At 28.6% G+C, this 14,829-nt stretch overlaps 2 protein-coding genes across 5 annotated transcripts; both read right to left on the reverse strand.

Annotated features, from left to right (window-relative positions):
* Positions 1-255: 255 nt before the first annotated feature.
* LOC145757507 (uncharacterized) lies at positions 256-1,182 on the reverse strand. The gene is made up of 4 exons (XM_082572446.1): positions 1,113-1,182; positions 848-1,028; positions 594-755; positions 256-497 (listed from the first exon to the last, which is right to left on the reverse strand). The coding sequence occupies exons 2-4, from the start codon at positions 930-932 to the stop codon at positions 412-414; spliced, it is 333 nt and encodes a 110-aa protein (XP_082428572.1). The 5' UTR covers positions 933-1,028; positions 1,113-1,182; the 3' UTR covers positions 256-411.
* An 823-nt stretch (positions 1,183-2,005) lies between these two features.
* LOC145757414 (uncharacterized) lies at positions 2,006-12,195 on the reverse strand. Of its 4 annotated transcripts, XM_082572437.1 has the most exons (24): positions 12,127-12,195; positions 10,929-11,635; positions 10,423-10,727; positions 9,978-10,054; positions 9,607-9,704; positions 9,018-9,246; positions 8,276-8,437; positions 7,801-8,028; positions 7,626-7,693; positions 7,476-7,533; positions 7,326-7,393; positions 6,597-6,901; positions 6,151-6,227; positions 5,785-5,882; positions 5,254-5,452; positions 4,767-4,928; positions 4,291-4,518; positions 4,116-4,183; positions 3,965-4,022; positions 3,815-3,882; positions 2,890-3,015; positions 2,465-2,515; positions 2,278-2,358; positions 2,060-2,183 (listed from the first exon to the last, which is right to left on the reverse strand). In XM_082572437.1, exons 2-23 carry the CDS (start codon positions 10,932-10,934, stop codon positions 2,305-2,307), a joined length of 2,793 nt encoding a protein of 930 aa, XP_082428563.1. In that variant the 5' UTR covers positions 10,935-11,635; positions 12,127-12,195; the 3' UTR covers positions 2,060-2,183; positions 2,278-2,304. The 4 variants fall into 4 exon arrangements, with proteins under 4 accessions (XP_082428564.1, XP_082428563.1, XP_082428566.1 ...); XM_082572438.1 differs by lacking the exon at positions 2,278-2,358 and having other exon boundaries at positions 2,006-2,183; XM_082572440.1 differs by lacking the exons at positions 2,060-2,183; positions 2,278-2,358; positions 2,465-2,515 and adding an exon at positions 3,549-3,680 and having other exon boundaries at positions 2,967-3,015.
* Positions 12,196-14,829: the final 2,634 nt, after the last annotated feature.

A 14,829-nucleotide genomic window follows, 5' to 3' on the forward strand; every position in this document is an offset into this window, starting at 1 on the left:
ATAAAAAAAAATCAAACAATTTCGAACCATATTTTATTTATCAAATAAATCTAGTTTATTTTGTTACTAATATAAATATATACAAATTTTAATGCTGCCATATAATAAAAAAAATGCGTGTTTGATTTAAATTCCAATGTGCAAGTTTTTATATTACTTGATGGATATAAATTTAAAAATCTTAAATTGATTATATTATTACAATTAAAAAGATACAGATAAATCACCTTGTTCAATTTAAAAAATAAACCCCCTTAGTGGGTAAATTTAAAATAAAATTAAAACATAAAAAGATTTAAAATAAACACCTACAATATGAACTTTCTTAACTAAAAAATCATCACAAAATTATTGCACATACTGGTATTTGATCAAAATATTATAAATATTTTACCTATGATAATTTTTTTGTTATATTGAAGTGTTTTCAACCTTGGTTAACAAATTATTTTCTTCATTAATTATGTTATTATTAGTTGTTTGAGGTTTCTTTTTTTCTAAAAATAAAATTATAATATATTTATTTTCATGGCAAATTAATGGATTTAAATATTTTGTAAAACTTTCACACATTTAAAATATTTTATACTGACCTAGGTTTTCTTTTTCATTTGTACAAAAATGCACTAAACATTTATGAATAACATAGTACAATATAGCAGATACCCAACCAATAGCAGCAGTGATTCTAAACATTACAATTTCCCCATGACTTTCTGAAACAAATCCTCCATATAAATTGCCAACAATGAAACCTGCAAGAAATAAAAATTACAAAAAGAAAAAAAAAAACTATAAACATTTAAAACATAATGGAAGTATTAAAGATAAATAAATTCAAACATACCTATTCCCCAATATGTAGCATGAGTTACAGAAATTATTGTTGAATTCATTCCTTTCGGTGCTAATAAAGTGGCATAAGTGTTCATTGCAGAAAAGAAAAGAGCAAATGACAAGGAATTTAATGGATCAACCAATAGTAATTGCCAAGCAGAAGTAAGTACAGTGTAGCAAAAAACACGAAACTAAAAAATTTAAATTTTGTATATTTCCACAATATCTTCAAATAAAAAAATTTATATATCAAACATGCAAATCTAAATAAATACCTACTGCATCACTTATAAGTCCAATGCTAAGACAAGCAGGACATCCAATTTTCCTAATCATCCAACCGGACATAAAAAACATAGGAATTTCACTGGCACATCTGATTAAAATAGAAAGTCCAAAGATAGTTTGGGATGAACCAGGCAGAGTGGAAATGTAAAGAAATCCAAATGTAAACCTAACACCAATAACGAAGCCACCAACCAATGACATAAGTAAAAAAACAGGAACATGCTTGTTTTTAAATATTTTTTTAATGCTTTTAGATAAAGAAGGTGCATTTTGCTTAGGGACATTTAAAAAGTATAGGGAAATTGCTGTTAGTAAGCAGAATAAGGAAATTCCTATAAAAATAACAGCATAATCTGTTTCAACTTGACCAGTCGCTTGGGTATACAAATCAATTAAAATTCCTGCAAGTAGACCAGAAAATCCAAAACCAATACTTCCAAACAGCCTTTGTTTACCATAATCTCCAATTTTGTCTGGACCCAAGACATTCATTGCAGAACCATCAATTAGAGGTTGAAGTGTATTAAGAAACATAGATTGAAAAATTGTAAGAACAATTAATAAAATAAATGTTGTTTGGTAGCTGCCGTAATCTAAAGTTTGATCAGGTGTCTTTTCCAATAAACATGTAGAAAAATTAACATTTTTTATATCAGAAACAGTTTTTTCCACAGGATAACAAAACATATCAAAATTCTGATTAAGAGTCGAGTTGTAGCAATTCCACATACTTGAGTTATCTTGTGAGGTACATAAATGCATGATTTCATCTTGACCATAACAAAATACTTTCTCATTCATAGATACACAGTCCAAATGCTGGTCCATAACACTAACTGGAGGTAGAAAATACATAGGAACACTAGCACAAATGGCCAATAAAATAAAAGCTATCATAATTATTTTATGGATTGTAAATTTATCTGCAACTACAGTGACAACAGGTGGTAAACATGTTCTTGTTAATCTCTCCACAGCTTGTATTATCCCATTTTGAGAATAAGTCATTCCAAGTTGCATTTGAAATAAGGTTTTAAAGGGCAACAAACATCCAAAAACTAAAACAAAATAGATTTAAAAATATTTTTACTCAAATGGTAAACCATAACCTTTAAAAAAACATTTAATACAACTCCTACATGTTATACATACTTCAATAGTTTATATTCCATATTTTATCTAGTATGCTACAATAAAATTGTTAACCGTTAATCCATTTACATATTCGGCAATCTGTACATATATAAGGTATTTAAATTAAATACCTATTGGGTTGTTTAATATATTTGCATTTAATTATTTTTACAATTGTTGAAAAAAGTTAAGTATAATTTGTTACCTGCACTGTGAAAAAGAAAAGCAGCCTTAATGGGGAGCAGAGCTTCGTTGACTTTCATTGTGTAAACCAAAAATAAAATATATATATAAATTATACTTTAATTTATAACAATCCTATATTTAACGTAAAAAGATACTTTTATAAGAGTTTGACATTACTACCTTATACTAATGAAAATGCATAAAATAACTGTGTAATAAAAGTAAAGTATATATAAATAAAATAGCTTGGTCAATTCTGTAAAACTTAAATTGTTTATCCTAAATAAAATATCTAAAACACTTTGTCAATTCAATCATTTTATTTGTTTATAACTTTCTACTTTAAGAGGAATTCACGTCGGATATTTCCGGAAAACACCACGGGTTTTGCAGTTAGGTTAGTGGTAGGGGCCACGTATGATCTTTGTAATTTTATCCACTTACCTTACAACTCGTGTTATTTACAGTTCGTTGTTTGCACAATTTTTTTAAATTACGCATTATTTGTTTGCCCAAGCGTTGTGAATCTTTCTTCCTATGACGACACCGTGGTTTGCACAAACACATTACCTATAGTACAAAATAACGTTATGTTAAATGTCAAAAGTAATACTGTTCAATCCAAATTTTTTTATTACCACGAAAAGGGATGCCATACGAAAATAATTTAAAAAAAACGGCGATGTAATGTCAAAACATAAACATATTAAAATATTGAATTTATTTTAAAAATAAAAAAACTTTGTTTTGATATACTAACAAAGATGTAACTAAGAAAATCAAAAAATGTGACTTTTTTTTATTCACAAACATTTTTATTAAAAATAAACACTCGTTAAAAATTTAGATTTTGTTTAAATGGGTTAAAACATTACGAATATTTTCAGCTCCAAATAAATGTAATCTTGGTGTACAGGATTATGTAAATAGATGTAGAAAAATTGCTTGTTTTAATAAAATCTATATTTTTTGAAATTATTTACATAGTAAGATGATATTATTAAGTTACGAAAGCACATTTTGATAACCATTTCCAACATTTTTTTGAATTTTAATATAGTTATTAGTGATAAAAATTAGAACTTGTCATTCAAGTAACATACCTAAGTTTAATTAGTTTTTTTCAAAACAATACATGTTATTTAAGTATCTTTATTTTTAAATAAATTTGAACAAGTGGAAGGTGATTTAGTAACTGTTTTTGGATCATCTAAAGTACTTTCTTGCTTGGATAACTGAAAGGGTAAAATTGCTTAAATAGTATTTAGTCAACAACATTAGTTAGAATCGTTGTTCACGTATTAATAAAAGGTTGATTACAATAAGTTTCGTGAAAACATGTTACAAATTTGTGTTAGCAAAGACTAACCCTAAATTCTCTTCCATATTCAACCAGTTCTTGGAACGTTGAGTCTGACATCTTTTTAGACCTCAATTCTTTATGCAAAGTATAAAACATAGTTAAAAAAATCAAAATAAATACAACAAAATTTATGAAATATTAATTAACTTATTTTACCTATAGAAACAACATCTTTTTTTGCTTCTGCTATGCCAGAGTCTTGCAGCTCTGATAACTAAATAAAATTGTTTAAACAACATTAATTACTTTTTTGTACACATAAATTCAAAGTTTTTTTTTTGAAAGATTGTTACATCAACGATCTTACAATAAAGTGTCTCCCAAACTCAACTAGTTCTTGAAATGTGGACTCTGTTTTCTTTTTAGGCTTTGACTCTGTTCAAAAAGTATAAGACAGAGGTTAAAAATTCTTAGACTTATATGAAAAAGCAATTCGCTCTTTGGATAAAAATTTTAAAAAGTTACTTTGAATGCTTTTTTACCTTCTGTAGGTGCAATACTTCTTGCACTTCTTATATTAGACTGCGGCTGCTGTTGAGAAGGGTGGACAGGGGTAGTAGTTGGTTGCGAACCCTGTGCCAATTGAACGAATCTCGGTGTTAAAGGTGGTGGCACATTGGGGGCGATAATAGGTGCTGATTGCTGGTGTTGTTGTTGTGGCCGCATCATGCCACCTGGCACCTGGGATGGCACACCAGGTGGTGAATGCCCTAAATATTTCAAAAATCAGGTATAAGTAAGAAACAAGAATTTAGTTTGAAGCAGTCCATTTTTTTTTGAAAAATAACACTGCTTAGATAAGTGGTAAAAATAACTGCTTTTTAAACATACTAAAATCATTTTTATATTTTATTTATTTGTTTGTGTTATATTTTTCCAAAAACGTATTAGGTAAAAGCTAATATTAACCCATTTCTTTATAAACAAATTTAGTAGCTAGTTAACATTTTGTACTTGCCTTTTGGAATGTATGCATATCGTACCCCAGGATAAGGTCTCATGCCTGGGTTATTATAGCCCCCACCTGCAATCTGGGGAATTTCTGTTGGGGAAACTCCCTGTTTGTTTGGAGAGGGTGCTCCTTGGAGCACATTCGAATATGATGATTTGTTGTCAGGACCTCAATTTTACATTTATTTAATTTTAGAACAATATTTTAAGCAGTAAAATATTTATTGTTTAACAGTCTTCTGCCTATTTATCTTGTTAAGTCTAACGTGATATCCTAATCTAAATATAATAAAGCTTAGTAAAAAAAAATTAAATGCATGTAAGTCCAATTTATAATCCTTTAATAAAATGGTGTTTGTGGTTGGCAGTAAATTATTGCTGGCATATATTAGTGATTGTTTAAAACTTAACTCTACAATAAGCAAAAAAGTTGAACATTAATCATCCTAAAATAAAGAAAGTTTTTTAAGTTTAAAATTATTAAAAAATTTTACCTTTGGTTGCTTGGGCTACTGGGTTTAACCCCATCTGCATGGGGTTGTGGATGTGCTGTTGTTCAGAGACAGGGGCAGCAGGTTTTTTTGGGGGGCTCCACTGAGGTGAGTTTGATTGTTGAGTAATGGAAGAAGAGGAGGAGCTTCTGGAGATGGGTTGTTGTTGAGGAGGAAGTTCATTTTGTGTCTCGTTAACTTGCTACAAAATTAATTTAATATTTTGTTTAGCTTTAAATCAATTTTTTTAAATTGTAAATTGAATAAAAATATTGAGTAAGGTAAAGTGTCAAACTTTTTATTATCAATTTCAAACCAAAAGGTGCAAGATTCCACTTTTAACCTTGATCAATTACATATTTAGTAATAAACAAAAAAAGTTATTTTTATTTTACATTCCATCACGTTCTTACTTTTACACAAGATTTTCGGTTAGTTATAGACAGTTCTTTTACTGATATCAACTGTTTACAAAAAAATATGTTTTGCATTAAATTACAACCAGGCTTTTGGTAAAAATAAAAAAAAGAATACCAGGTGGGTGAACTCTGATATTGGAGGGGAAAGATTTCTGTTGCAACCTTGTGATTGATTTCCTCCGTGACAAGAATTTTGACTACTATGAAATGAGGCTGTAAATACAACAAAATCATAAGCTATTGGCGGTTATATTAGAAAAGCAAGTAAAACTATACAGTGGTTTTGGGTTAACTGTAATTACCATAAACTGATAAATCAAATGGATAGTTAGTATACACAGTATAGTCACCAGTTAAAAAAAACATAAAGTTTGTTTGTAAAAACATATGAATTTTTGCTTTAAAACTTTTAGTTATTATAATTCCCTTTTTTAAATATCCAACTATGGGTATACAAAAGGTAATATATAACATAACTTACTGTCATCATGTAATCGATTTGAAGATCTCTCTTTTTTCCTAAGATAATAAGTATGTCCTGAATGGGCTTTATTAAACCTAAAACACATAAAACATTTGTACTCAGAAAACATAGGTTTAATGACACTTTAGCACACTGAAATCCAGTTTTAGTTTATTAGTATAACAAAGTTTAGGATTGTACTTTAAATAAAAAGCACTGATAATAGCATTTTTTTACAAATAAAAAAACGTAATTATTTTATTTTTAACTTTAAAATTGAAAGCCAGATAGAATTATTTTAATTTAAAATTTTAAATAAACCAATTTTAGCAGTAAGATTACAGTTTCACTTATTTTTTAAAAAAAGCACCAAAACCACTTTTAGAATTAAAGAAAAATAGTGTTTATAAATAATGAAAAGACTATTTCACAGTCAAGCAATCACTCAAAACAACTTTATTCACCTTGGTGGAACTCTGGGTTGATACCCACATGATGATGTTCGTCCAAAACTAGGTCGATTTCCTCTGTGGTTGGTGGTTGAGTTACTTTTGTTGGTTGGTGTGTTTGACCTTCTAGGACTTAAACCACTTTCACTTGAGTTGGAAGGACCTCCAAAACCCCTTTTAGCCTCACCTTGGTGTTGTTGTCCTGTTTGGTAAGAATTTCTTCCTTTTCTCTGGCGACGTCTATTTCTGTTGCGTTTGCTCTTAGGATTTTTTTGGATCACTGCACTAAAATGATCCTTGTCTGGTGAACTATCACATAGCTAAAAACAATTTTATAAACTGAAAAATGTAGTAGTAAGATCGATACATTTTATTTATAACGTATGTTTTACAATAAAATTAAAAACTGATTACAAAAATAACACTTTTTCATGGGAACTTTTCTTTAAAATAGATTTACACAACATTTTTTTTTCTTAATTTATTTAAGCTTTAAAAACAATTATAATCAGATAATACCGCCATATCAATGTTGCTTTATTAACAAAACTCAAAAGTAAAAAACACAATTGTCAGTTTTGTTGATAAGGTAAATAAATTTAGAAACCAGAATTTATAATATCCTAGGTTTTTACAAAGTAAATCAACATTTTACAACGTTGAATTAATTTTTACTAAAAGTAAAAAGGTTGATTACAATAAGTTTCGTGCAAATGATACAAATTTGTATTAGCAAATACTAGCCTTAAATTCTCTTCCATATTCAACCAGTTCTTGGAACGTTGAGTCTGACATCTTTTTAGACCTCAATTCTTTATGCAAAGTATAAAACATAGTTAAAAAAATCAAAATAAATACAACAAAAAATATGAAATATTAATTAACTTATTTTACCCATAGAAACAACATCTTTTTTTGCATCTGCTATGCCAGAATCTTGCAGCTCTGATAACTAAAAAAATTGTTTAAACAACATTAATTACTTTTTTGTACACATAAATTCGAAGTTTTTTTTTTGAAAAATTGTTTTATCAATGATCTTACTTTAAAGTGTCTCCCGAATTCAACTAGATCTTGAAATGTGGACTCTGTTTTCTTTTTAGGCTTTGACTCTGTTCAAAAAGTATAAGACAAAGGTTAAAAATTCTTAGACTTGTATAAAAAAGCAATTCGCTCTTTAGATAAAAAATTTAAAAAGTTACTTTGAATGCTTTTTTACCTTCTGTAGGTGCAATACTTTTTGCACTTCTTATATTAGACTGCGGCTGCTGTTGGGAAGGGTGAGCAGGAGGAGTAGTTGATTGCGAACCCTGTGCCAATTGAACAAATCTCTGTGTTAAAGGTGGTGGCACCTTAGAGGCGATAATAGGTGCTGATTGCTGGTGTTGTTGTTGTGACCGCATCATGCCACCTGGCACCTGGGATGGCACACCAGGTGGTGAATGCCCTAAATATTTCAAAAATCAGGTATAAGTAAGAAACAAGAATTTAGTTTGAAGCAGTCCATTTTTTTTGAAAAATAACACTGCTTAGATAAGTGGTAAAAATAACTGCTTTTTAAACATACTAAAATCATTTTTATATTTTATTTATTTGTTTGTGTTATATTTTTCCAAAAACGTATTAGGTAAAAGCTAATATTAACCCATTTCTTTATAAACAAATTTAGTAGCTAGTTAACATTTTGTACTTGCCTTTTGGAATGTATGCATATCGTACCCCAGGATAAGGTCTCATGCCTGGGTTATTATAGCCCCCACCTGCAATCTGGGGAATTTCTGTTGGGGAAACTCCCTGTTTGTTTGGAGAGGGTGCTCCTTGGAGCACATTCGAATATGATGATTTGTTGTCAGGACCTCAATTTTACATTTATTTAATTTTAGTTTTAAACTTAGTATTTAAAGAATAGTTTTAGAACAATATTTTAAGCAGTTTTTTCTTGAAAACACTAAATTTTAAAATTCAATTTTTAAATTATTTTATAAGTGTTTTTAATTTTTAAGACTACATGAAATAATGCTAACATAACACCAGCTTTTTTGCACTGTTCTGCCTTTTTTCATCTTCTTTGGCAAGTTTAGGATTTTTAACTAATATTCTATGTACAATACACGGCTTCTGAGCAGGAGCTTTGACTGAAATAATACCTGATAATTTATGAAAAATATTTATTGTTTAACAGCCTTCTGCCTATTTATCTTGTTAAGTCTAACGTGATATCCTAATCTAAATATAATAAAGCTTAGTAAAAAAAAATTATATGCACGTCCAATTTATAATCCTTAAAAAAAAGTGCTTGTGGTTGGCAGTAAATTATTGCTGGCATATATTAGTGATTGTTTAAAACTTAACTTTACAATTAGCACAAAAAGTTGGACATTAACCACCTTAAAATAAAGAAAGTTTTTTAAGTTTAAAATTATTAAATAATTTTACTCTTGATTGGTTGGGGGTATCTTTGAGGATGACCCCTGCCGGATGCTACTGGGTTTAACCCCATCTGCATGGGGTTGTGGATGAGCTGTTGTTCAGAGACAGGGGCAGCAGGTTTTTTTTTTAAGCCCAACTGAGGTAAGTTTGATTGTTGAGTAATAGAAGAAGAGAAAGAGCTTCTGGAGATGGATTGTTGTTGAGGGGGAAGTTCACTTTGTGCCTCGTTAACTTGCTACAAAATTAATTTGATATTTTGTTTAGCTTTAAATCATTTTTTTAAATTGTAAATTAAATAAAAATATTGAGTAAGGTAAAGCGTCAAACTTTTTATTATCAATTTTAAACCAAAAGGTGCTAGATTCCACTTGTAACCTTGATCAATTACATATTTAGTAATAAACAAAAAAAGTTATTTTTATTTTACATTCTTTGCATTCCATCATGTTCTTACTTTTACACAAAATTTTCGGTTAATTATAGACAGTTCTTTTACTGATATCATATATACACAAAAATTATTCACCGTTTACAAAAAAATAAGTCTTGCATTAAATTACAACCAGGCTTTTGGTAAAAATAAAAAAAAGAATACCAGGTGGGTAAACTCTGATATTGGAGGGGAAAGATTTCTGTTGCAACCTTGTGATTGATTTCCTCCGTGACAAGAATTTTGACTACTATGAAATGAGGCTGTAAATACAACAAAATCATAAGCTATTAGCGGTAATATTAGAAAAGCAAATAAAACTATACAGTGGTTTTAGGTTAACTGTAATTACCATAAACTGATAAATCAAATGGATAGTAAGTATACACAGTATAGTCACCAGTTTAAAAAAAAAAACTTAAAATTTGTTTGTAAAAACATATGAATTTTTGCTTTAAAACTTTTAGGTATTATATTTCCCTTTTTTTAAATATCCAACTATGGGTATACAAAAGGTAATATATAACATAACTTACTGTCATCATGTAATCGATTTGAAGATCTCTCTTTTTCCCTAGGATAAGAAGTATGTCCTGAATGGGCTTTATTAAACCTAAAACACATAAAACATTTGTACTCAGAAAACATAGGTTTAATGACACTTTAGCACACTGAAATCCAGTTTTAGTTTATTAGTATTACAAAGTTTAGGATTGTACTTTAAATAAAAAGCACTGATAATAGCATTTTTTACAAATAAAAAAACGTAATTATTTTATTTTTAACTTTAAAATTAAAAGCCAGATAGAATTATTTTAATTTAAAATTTTAAATAAACCAATTTTAGCAGTAAGATTACAGTTTCACTTATTTTTTAATAAAAGCACCAAAACCACTTTTAGAATTAAAGAAAAATAGTGTTTATAAATAATGAAAAGACTATTTCACAGTCAAGCAATCACTCAAAACAACTTTATTCACCTTGGTGGAACTCTGGGTTGATACCCACATGATGATGTTCGTCCAAAACTAGGTCGATTTCCTCTGTGGTTGGTGGATGAGTCACTTTCGTTGGTTGGTGTGTTTGACCTTCTAGGGCTTAAACCACTTTCACTTGAGTTGGAAGGACCTCCAAAACCCCTTTTAGCCCCACCTTGGTGTTGTTGTCCCGTTAGGTAAGAATTTCTTCCTTTTCTCTGGCGACGTCTATTTCTGTTGCGTTTGCTCTTAGGATTTTTTTGGATCACTGCTCTAAAATGATCCTTGTCTGGTGAACTATCACATAGCTAAAAACAATTTTAAAAACTGAAAAATGTAGTAGTAAGATCGATACATTTTATTTATAACGTATGTTTTACAATAAAATTAAAAACTGATTACAAAAATAACACTTTTTCATGGGATTTTTTTTTAATAATAGATTTAAACAACATTTAGTTTTTTTAAAATTAATTTAAGATTTTAAAACAATTAAAATCAGATAATACCTCCATATCAATGATGCTTTATTAACAAAACTCACAAGTAAAAAACAATTGTCAGTCTCGTTGATATAATAAATAAATTTAGAAACCGGAATTTATAATATCCTAGGTCTCTACAAAGTAAATCAACTTTTTTACAACGTTTGAATATTTTTTACTCAAAGTAAAATTTGCCTTTTAAGTACATTGTTTATAACTATTCTCTTTCTGTTTGTTGTTTGCACAGTGTTATAAAATCACCCACAAACAAAGTTTATTGTTGACACAACCACAGACTATTAAACTATTTAAATTTTAAGTATTTTTATATTCTAAATGTTTCGTCGAGTTTGGTGCTTATACTACTGTTTCAAATTTAATTAATGTAATGGATCAATTAATAATTGGATTAATCAGATAATCATTTACACCCTAAAAAATTAAAAAAAGCATATTTTATAAGATTTTCATTATTACCATAAATGCGTTACAATTTTAGCAGTCAAATTACAAAGCCCTATATTGATTACAAATGAATTTTATTAAAAGATACAAAAAAAGTTTTACTGACCTTTTTTTTTCTGGAATTTGTACTATAGTGTAGTAACTGTTTATGAATTGCAAGTACGATATAACAGATACCCAACCAATATCAGCTGTTATTTTCCATATTACATCCACTCTATAAGTTTCACAAACAAGAATTTCGTATATAGTGCCACTGTTATAACCTGCCAACAATTGAAAATTTTGCAAACAAAACTTAGAACACGTAACTATGACGCAAGTCTGTAAGTAGAGAAAGTTATAGACAAAATAGTTGATTTTTTTTGTACATGTATTTTTATTCTCGGTGTGGAATAGTCAAATGCGCAACCTAAACCAGATTAACATTAGTTACTCCGACCCAGTCTTAAGTTGCCTTCAGCAGTTTGGGATAATATAAAAATTATAATTGCCCGGTAATTATGCTGTTAACCAAGTCCAGGCTCTGCAGAAGTTTATACCAGTTATAGCACCTTACTTAAGGGCGCTATAGCATAAGAGCAGTGTAGCAAGCGTTTTTACCACTACACAACGCTGCCGGTTTTAATTTAATCTTTTTTGTTGATAATAAAGTGACATAACTGTTTATTGAAAAAAAAAACAATGGAACAGGCATTTATTAAATTACATTCCAGGCTAAAAAATATTTTATTTTTTGATAAGAGTAAATATTTACTTGACTTCGGCAGTTGGTAAAACTCGGACCCATATGGATATTGCCGGATATTTTTTTAGAGGCAATTATGCTCAAAATTAAATGTCCTGAATATTTTTAAACTATTTATTACAGTGAAACTTGCCTATAATTTATGTTTTGGTACTAATTACTATATTAAAACCTGCAAATAACATTTATTTTTGTATTAAAATATGTGCATCATTGATTTTTTGCATTGATTGTTATGTCACAATATGTTTATCACGGATATTTTTATATCGGTAATATACAGTAAAACTGTATCACGGATATTTTTATATCGGTAATATACAGTAAAACTGTATCGCGGATATTTATACTGTATTATCCGTGATTCAGTTTTACTATAATATTACCCGATATAAAAATATCTATGATACAGTTTTAACTATATATTAACCAATATAAAAAATATCCGTGATACAGTTTTAACTATATATTAACCAATATAAAAATATTGTGATACAGTTTAACTATATATTAACCAATATAAAAATATCCGTGATACAGTTTTACTATATATTAACCGATATAAAAATATCTGTGATACAGTTTAACTATATATTAACCAATATAAAAATATCTGTGATACAGTTTTACTATATATTAACCGATATAAAAATATCCGTGATACAGTTTAACTATATAGTAGGCAATATAAAAATATCCGTGATACAGTTTAATTATATATTAACTGATATAAAAATGTCCGTGATACAGTTTAACTATATATTAACCGATACAAAAATGTCCGTAATACAGTTTTACTATATAGTAGGCAATATAAAAATATCTGTGATACAGTTTAACTATATATTAACCGATACAAAAATATCCGTGATACAGTTTAACTATATAGTAGGCAATATAAAAATATCCGTGATATAGTTTAACTATATATTAACCAATAAAAAAATATCCGTAATACGGTTTTAACTGTATATAGTAGGCAATATAAAAATATCCGTGATACAGTTTTAACTATATATTAACCAATATAAAAATGTCCGTGATACAGTTTTACTATATATTAACCGATACAAAAATATCCGTGATACAGTTTAACTATATAGTAGGCAATATAAAAATATCCGTGATATAGTTTAACTATATATTAACCGATATAAAAATATCCGTGATACAGTTTTAAATAAATGTTAACCAATATAAAAATATCCGTAATACGGTTTTAACTGTATATAGTAGGCAATATAAAAATATCCGTGATACAGTTTTAACTATATATTAACCAATATAAAAATGTCCGTGATACAGTTTTACTATATAGTAGGCGATATAAAATATAAAAAGGGCGTGATACAGTACTGTCACGTAACAATAGACACAAAAATATCCGTGGTAAAAAAATATCCATCAATATCCGTGGATATCCGGGTTTTACCCACACCCCTTAACTTCAAAGATTTTGCTTTTTTTATTTGTATGGCTTCTAGCATTTATAGTAACAACGTGTGAAAAACATGCATTTCTTTTTTTAATAATCAGATAATAGGGCTTTGTACGGAGGTTATCCCATGTTTAGGTGCAAATATGACTTCAAACAATGTACAGATGTAAACTATCAGACTATGTCTATATGCTGCTATACAAGAAGAGCGTTCAAAGATAAACAATGGTAAGATAATATAGTTTTGTTACCTACAAAAATAGGTGCATTAATGCAATATTCTCCTTCTTAACATTATTATGTTAATTTGTTAATAAGAACAGTGGTACCATTCAACTGAGTGAAAGAATGCCAGACACTTCGGCCCCCGGACACTTCGGCCAAAATTTTTTTTTTAAAACAGCGGGGATTTTGCATTTTAATTACCGCGAGAAATTTTATTTTCGTTATATACAGTTTTTTAGACAGTATTTGAAACAAAATAAGCAGTAAATTAATATTTTTTTTTAATAATAATGTGCAAGAACATGTTATCTTTCTTTTGGCGTGTCAATTTTTTAATTTTACAAACTAAAACCTATAAAAAACTAATTTTGAAAGCGCGCGCTTTTAGGTGACGAAGGACAATGCATAATGTTATCTCGTATTTTGCCAAATAGTGCCGCCTTTCCAAACAATATTTGAAGAAAATAGAGCGTTAATTTTTTATTTTTTCCATTGAGTATTATGCATAAATATGTTATCATTCTTTTCCCGTGTCAATTTTTTAATTTTACAAACTAAAACCTATAAAAAACTAATTTTGAAAGCGCCCGCTTTTAGGTGACACAAGACAATGCGTTATGATATCACGTATTTTGCGAAATGGGGGCCGTCTTTCTAAACGATATTTGAAGAAAATAGATCATGAATTAATCATTTCTTACACTGAGGAATGTGCATAAATATGTTATTAGTTATTGCCCGTGTTAATGTATATAAATTTATATAAGACGGGTGCTTTTGGCCTGCAAAATTTTACGACTAATCGCTTTCGGCCTGCGAAATTTTTCATTAAACTGCGAGGAGCCTGCAGCGTTAAGCCCGCGCATACCTTTAACGCAAGAACATATTTTACTGATATTTTAAATAAAATTTGGTAAAAAAAACAAAAATTTAAAAAAAATAATATTTTAAAAACTAACATATGTCATTAAGGTAACAACTAATAAAAACTTTTATATATACTGTACTTTAGGCAAAATTTTATTTTGAATATCGGTAACATATGGTCT

This window comes from Corella eumyota, chromosome 1, assembly GCF_963082875.1.
Source record: "Corella eumyota chromosome 1, kaCorEumy4.1, whole genome shotgun sequence".
Taxonomy (NCBI): domain Eukaryota; kingdom Metazoa; phylum Chordata; class Ascidiacea; order Phlebobranchia; family Corellidae; genus Corella; species Corella eumyota.